This window comes from Coenobita brevimanus, chromosome 2 (assembly GCF_032717465.1).
Source record: "Coenobita brevimanus isolate Jiangsu-jjx chromosome 2, ASM3271746v2, whole genome shotgun sequence".
Classification (NCBI taxonomy): domain Eukaryota; kingdom Metazoa; phylum Arthropoda; class Malacostraca; order Decapoda; family Coenobitidae; genus Coenobita; species Coenobita brevimanus.
Window position 1 is genome coordinate 463,444 of NC_136955.1, and position 6,557 is coordinate 470,000.

General features: G+C 45.8%; 1 protein-coding gene across 1 annotated transcript; it reads left to right on the forward strand.

The window, feature by feature from the left end:
- The first annotated feature begins 2,098 nt into the window (after positions 1–2,098).
- LOC145391398 (uncharacterized) lies at positions 2,099–4,436 on the forward strand. The gene is made up of 2 exons (XM_080266008.1): positions 2,099–2,147; positions 3,443–4,436. Exons 1-2 carry the CDS (start codon positions 2,145–2,147, stop codon positions 4,097–4,099), a joined length of 660 nt encoding a protein of 219 aa, XP_080122134.1. The 5' UTR covers positions 2,099–2,144; the 3' UTR covers positions 4,100–4,436.
- The last annotated feature ends 2,121 nt before the right edge of the window (positions 4,437–6,557 follow it).

Genomic DNA, 6,557 nt, shown 5'->3' on the forward strand with positions numbered 1-6,557 from the left:
TGTAAGTGACTGTAGACGTTCATAGAAGCTTTAATACTGAGAGAGACAGAGAGAGAGAGAGAGAGAGAGAGAGAGAGAGAGAGAGAGAGAGAGAGAGAGAGAGAGAGAGAGAGAGAGAGAGACGTGCTCACCTGCCTCTCTTACTCAGAATTAAAACAAAGGTAAGAGATGTTTGATGGGTAGAGTTGAATAATATACTGAAGGTTGTAGTGCGTGTGTGTGTGTGTGTGTGTGTGTGTGTGTGTGTGTGTGTGTGTGTGTGTGTGTGAGAGAGAGAGAGAGAGAGAGAGAGAGGGAGGGAGGGAGGGAGGGAGGGGAGGAAAGAAGGAGAGATAAGGGAAAGGAAAGTAAGAAAGGGAGAACTGAGAGGTACTGTTCAAGAGAGAGAGAGAAAAAGAGAGAGAGAGAGAGAGAGTTCCTGTGTGTGTGTGTGTGTGTGTGTGTGTGTGTGCGTTAGTCTACACGTACACAGCTTACAAAACTAAGCAGATATAATACAGTGAGTACGAACAGAAATCTAAAATATTCTTTATACAATTTATCTATTAATTTACAGATAGATAGAATGCCCCACTAACCCTTCAAAAATTAATATTCCTTTGCTCTTTAATTTTTTCCTTAATTAACTAGGATTCAACAAGGGAGAAAGGTTTTTAAATTCTATCTATCTGTCTATCTATTTTTTAAGTCACTTATTGTAATGGCCTTGGGGATGACATTATATTTCTATGTTATTATAATGTAGCTAGTTATTCCGCTCTAACTATCTATCTGTCTATCTATCTATCCGTCTGTCTATCTCTCTATCAATTTATCTATGTATCAATCCGTCTATCTATATATCTGTCTGTCTGTCTATCTACCTATCTATCTATCTATGTCTGTCTGTCTATCTATCAGTCTGTCTAAATATTTGTCTATGTCTATCTATCTGTCTCTCTGTCTATCTATCTATCTATCTATCTGTCTATCTATCAATCTATCTATCTAAATATCCACCGTGTCTATCTATATCTATCTGTCTGTCTATCTTATTATCTATCCATCTATCTATTTGTCTATCTATCCGTCTGTCTATCTATCTATCAATATGCCTATCTGCCAGTCTATCTATCTAAATATCTCTATCTATCTATCTATCTATCTATCTATCCTGTTACCTTTTTGCTCCACGTACTTACAAGGAGGTCATGTTTTTGGAACCACGCAAGGAGATTACCTTGATGCTGGAAAAACGAATTACATGAGTGCAAATAATTACTGAATATTAATGCGGAAAGATCAGTAAGCATCATCATCATCATCACCATCATCACCACTACCATCATCATTATCATCACCTTCATTATCATTATCATCATCATCACCATTACCACCACTATACCATCAGCAGCAGCAGCATCACCATCATACCATCATCATCATCATCATCATCATCATCATCATCACCATCATCACCACCACTACCATCACCACCACCATCACCATCATCATCACCACCACCACATTACACTTACTCGGAGGTACAGTTGCCACTATCAAGAACACTGTGCGAATAAACGTTTTGTGTGTGTGTGTGTGTGTGTGTGTGTGTGTGTGTGTGTGTGTGTGTGTGTGCGCGCGTGTCCCTCAGATATCGACGCTTCATACATCAAGAGACGCAGAACGACAACCCGACAACGATGGAGTTAATCATAATTGCGTGCGGTCAGTTGCGCGCGTCAACAGTTTTTCGCCAGATATTGGGAACCCTCTACAGATCATACAGCTGGGTGAAATGAGCTGCAATTTGGCATGGGCGTGTCCGGTATGTCAGAGCAGCTCCATGTCAAGTTTGGTGTCGGTGCGTGTCCGGGAACAAGGGTCGTGACGTCGATGACACAGAGGAGGATACTGAGATATGATAGGCTAAATCACAAAGGGAGAAGTGTTAGGAAAATCCCCTTTAGAATACTTCCCACTGTCAAAGTCACCTCTACACGACCCTGCCGAATATTTGCAAAAACCCAGGTGAGAGAGAGACAGTGAGACCGGTTCAGCTACGCGTCCACCTCTGCCCTATATAAACCGGGGGAGCAGAGGGAGGTGGGCCAGTGCCACAAGGACGTAAGAAGGTCAAGATCTTCTCCTCTCCTCCCTCCACCATGGTTAGTCACACACGAGATTTTTTTAAACTAGGAAAAACAGAGAAAGGAGAATACACGCTACAGAATCCTCCTCTGCCCAGAAGCGTAGCCAGGAGGGGGTTTGGGGGGGTACCGCTCCCCACACTGCCCCCCCCCAACTCTTAAAATTTCGGTGTCTGTGTCCTTGCTTTTCGTGTTTAAAAAAATATTTATTACACATCCGTGGTAACTTATGTATAGCTATATATTTTACGCATTGCAGTGATTATCTCTCTCTCTCTCTCTCTCTCTCTCTCTCTCTCTCTCTCTCTCTCTCTCTCTCTCTCTCTCTCTCTCTCTCTCTCTCTCTCTCTCTCTCTCTCTCTCTCTTTCTAATGCGTTTCAGAGTTACCCCTCTTTATTAGCCTTGAGTGGCCCAGTGGTGTGGGTCGGGTCTGTTGTCCTCCCCCTCTCTTGTTTTTTCCTCTCGTTCCCCCTCCCCATCCTCCTTCCACCCCCCCTCCCTCCCTCCCTCCCTCCCTGTTCTCCCTCTCCTCTCTTCTACCCTCCCTGCCCTCCCTCCTCTCTTCTTCTTCATCTCCTCTCCCCTTGCCTTATGTTCCCTCTCCTTATCCTCCCCTACCTCCCTCTCTCCCTCCCTCCTTGCTCCCCTCTCCTTCCCCTCCCTCTTCCCTCCTCCCTCTCTCCCTCCTCTCTCCTCCCTGCTCCCGAACCTGACTGATGCTTTGTCTAATAAACCACACACACACACACACACACACACACACACACACACACACACACACACACATTCCTTTGACGTCTACTTACACAACTTCTCTTGCGCAATTTTTCCTGTATTGAGAACAAAGTATTTTCTATTTTTGCTGTCAACTGATGGTTTTATTACGCGTTGAAAGCAGACAGCCAATAATTCAGAGAGTGTATCTTGCTGTTCCCCTCTTTTGGTGATTCTGTTTTACTTAGAAGAGACTCTGAGTAGGAGTTCTAAGCAGTCATATCATAAATAAGTTAAAGAATTTTGTTCATGTAATCTATCTCAGTCCATGGGGTGGTCACAAACAAATCGCCTCCCTGTCACCCTCTCCCCCGCCATCAGACTGCCCTTTCTCCACCTCACACCACCCTTATTCAAATACCCTCTCCAGATCATCATGTATTTGATATGCAATAATCATCGTCTTCTCTTCTGTCTTTTCGCGAGCATTCAGAGATCAGGTGGTGGCGACGACTGAGTGGAGATACGTAGTAAATATTGGTTGTCTGATCTTCGTGTGGTCGATAGGCGTTCATATAAGCCCCCTCTCCCTCTACAGGCAGACAAAGGTCAGGTGGTGGTGGTGCTGGTGTTGGCTGTGCTGGCTACCGCAACTGCTGGAGTGTTTGAGGCACATCAGGAAAGACTCAAGAGGCAGCTTCACTCAGCGGGCGCTCAGCAAGGTCACCAGGCTCCGTCCCATAACCTACAGAGTCCCAGTGCCCTCCTTCAGGGCAGCTTCCCCACAGCAGGACATCAAGGACAGGGCCAAGGACAGTACGGACAGGCCCAGGGATATTCCGGACACGGCCAAGCTTATGCCCAACCTGTCAGCTTGGAGTATATTCCGGGTCAAGGTTTCGTGCCGGAGCCGGTGAGTGTCGAGATGTTCGTACCCGGCGGCGGCGTTCACAGGGCCCAGCCAGTCAGTCTGGAGTTTGGCCTTCATGCTGGTCAAGTGGGTAGTGTGTTCAGTGCAGAGGTTGGCCTGGGAGGTGGCCAACATCAAGCAGGGGGTATCCAGCCGGTGTACCCAGGCGCCCGTGTAGATGGTCATGCAGCTGGCCAGGGAGGTGTCCATTCAGCTGGTGGTTATGCAGGTGGCCAAGAAAGTTTCCACTCAGCTGGTGCCGCCCCGAACAGCAATGTGGTCCACCAGGGGGCCCAGCCAGGTGGTGTGCAGCCTGTGTACCCCGGGTCCAGGGCCGCGGGCTAGTGAAGCGTGTGGGAATACAGAGAGCAGCAACAGCGGTTATAGTCCTCTCGGTGCTGTTTATGAAGAGGACTGACTATGATATCTAAGTCTATGAGCTGAAGATAAGGAGAGTCGAGAGAGACGTAGCCTATCATTTGACCATGGCGCTATGATGGTCCTCTGACTGTGATTTATTGTTTTATGTTTTATGCTTGGTTAAACTATTGTTGCACCGATTCTCATTTGTTAAGATGTTGTTAATAAAAGGCGCTTGCATCCTCTGTCTCCTGAAGAACTTATACAGCAGTTTCGCCTTTATTTTTTTTTAAATCTGTTACATAAATAAAATCGTCATATATTACCCCGTCTCATTTCCCTCATTCTCCAGTAGATTATATGATTCTTGTTACCCCTTTCCCCTCTGACCTTTTATAATATGCAGCCTCATGCGCAGGTAGACTCAAAAAAAATTCAAAATCGAAAAGTTAACGATAGGAAATATACCGTAATATATTTTGTTTGTCAGACTTAACTCTCTTGTTGTTCTTACACTACATTGATATCCATACCACGCCACACCACACCACGCCACGCCACGCCACGCCACGCCACGCCACACCACACTTCACCCCATACCCCCCACCACAACACACCACACCACACCACACCACACCACGCCACGCCACTCCACGCCACGCCACGCCACGCCACACCACGCCACACCACGCCACACCACACCACACCACACTTCACCCCATACCCCCCACCACAACACACCACAAAACACCACACCACACTTCCTTCCATACCGTTCACTACATCACACCACCACACCTCATACCTTCACCACACACACACACACACACACACACACACACACAGGCACTTAATACGGTATAAACGAGTAAGGAAACATGTCATGCCTTGTTAATAATGTGAACAGCAGAAAAAGGAGAAATAGAGCACAGGTAAAGAAGCAGGTAAAGTTTTTCAGAATAATCTCGCTGTCGTTATAGGGCTACAGGAGTCTTGGTATATAGTCTTGAGTGTGAAAAATTTTATGACCATTAGCCTAAAGGACGATGGCTTAGAAATTAGTGCTGCTTTTCATTATTAACCGTCCCCCCCCCCCAGGAGGGGCAAAAGGACGGGTATTGTTTTCATTCGGTTTGTCTGTCTGTCTGTTAACAACTTTACACAAAAACTATTGGTGCGATGTTGACTAAAATTACAGGGGTGATGAGCTATGACCTTCTGATCACCTGATTACATTTTAGGCCAAATTGGGCCAAAGTCCAGGCTGTAAGCCCAGATTTTTTTGTTTATCGTTTTTTCGCCGTAGCTCCTTTCAGATTCGTCATATCGACATGAAACCAAAACCTAAAGGTGCATCTTTCAAATCCGCATCCTATAACATGCCTCATTACATCAGGGGCGTCACCCCCCCAGTTAGCGGTAGGGGGGTCAGTGTCAGGTGGGTCGGGCCTAAAATTTCAAATGGGCATAAAATCGTCAATTTTCACCCGATTTACTCCAAATTTGATATGTGACATCTTTGACTAGATATCCTGTTGTGTTTGTACGTCAGCACTAAAATGACTGCCGGGGACGGGTTTGCTGGGCCTTGGCACCGCTTCTTCTTGTTATTATCATTATTATCATCATCATTATTATCAGTATTATCTTTACCCCCACCAGCATCATCATCATCATCATCATCACTGTCACCATGATCTTTTACGGGAGAAATCAGGTTACGCTGTAATATCTAATAATTAAAATACCTGAATTAAAAGGTGAGAGAGAGAGAGAGAGAGAGAGAAGAATTAACAGTAAACATGAAAAGGGGGAGATGATGATGATGATGATGATGATGATGGGATAGGAAGGGATTTGAGGGATGTTTGTGTAGTCAGGCAGATCCAACTCCTGGTTATATCAAAGCTATCGCGCGAAGGGGTCTCTCTCTCTCTCTCTCTCTCTCTCTCTCTCTCTCTCTCTCTCACACACACACACACACACACACACTGGCTATTGGAAATACATACAGGATTATTACTTACTGTCCTCTTGATGTCTCTCTACAGGCCTTATGGGAGAAATTACAGACAGCTGTATTGGATCTGTACTTACTGTCCTTTTGATGTCTCTCTACAGGGTCTTATGGGAGAAATTACAGACCTTTATCAAAATTATCTCCCTCTCTCTCTCTCTCTCTCTCTCTCTCTCTCTCTCTCGTCTCCCACACTACCCTCCCACCCACAAAAAAACGAAGCATTGACTGACCTACGACTTTTAGCCCTGCAACTCCTACATTCTCCTTGAAGTCCTTGATTAGCGCCTCGAGTAACTGTGTCTTGTGGAGGTATTCTAGGTAGTTTGGAGGTGTTCGAGGCTGCTTTGGAGGCGCTCTGGCATCTTCCCCTCCTCCAATCTTTGAGTCCCACTTAATCACTGGGTGGGTACGGGTGGGAAAGTT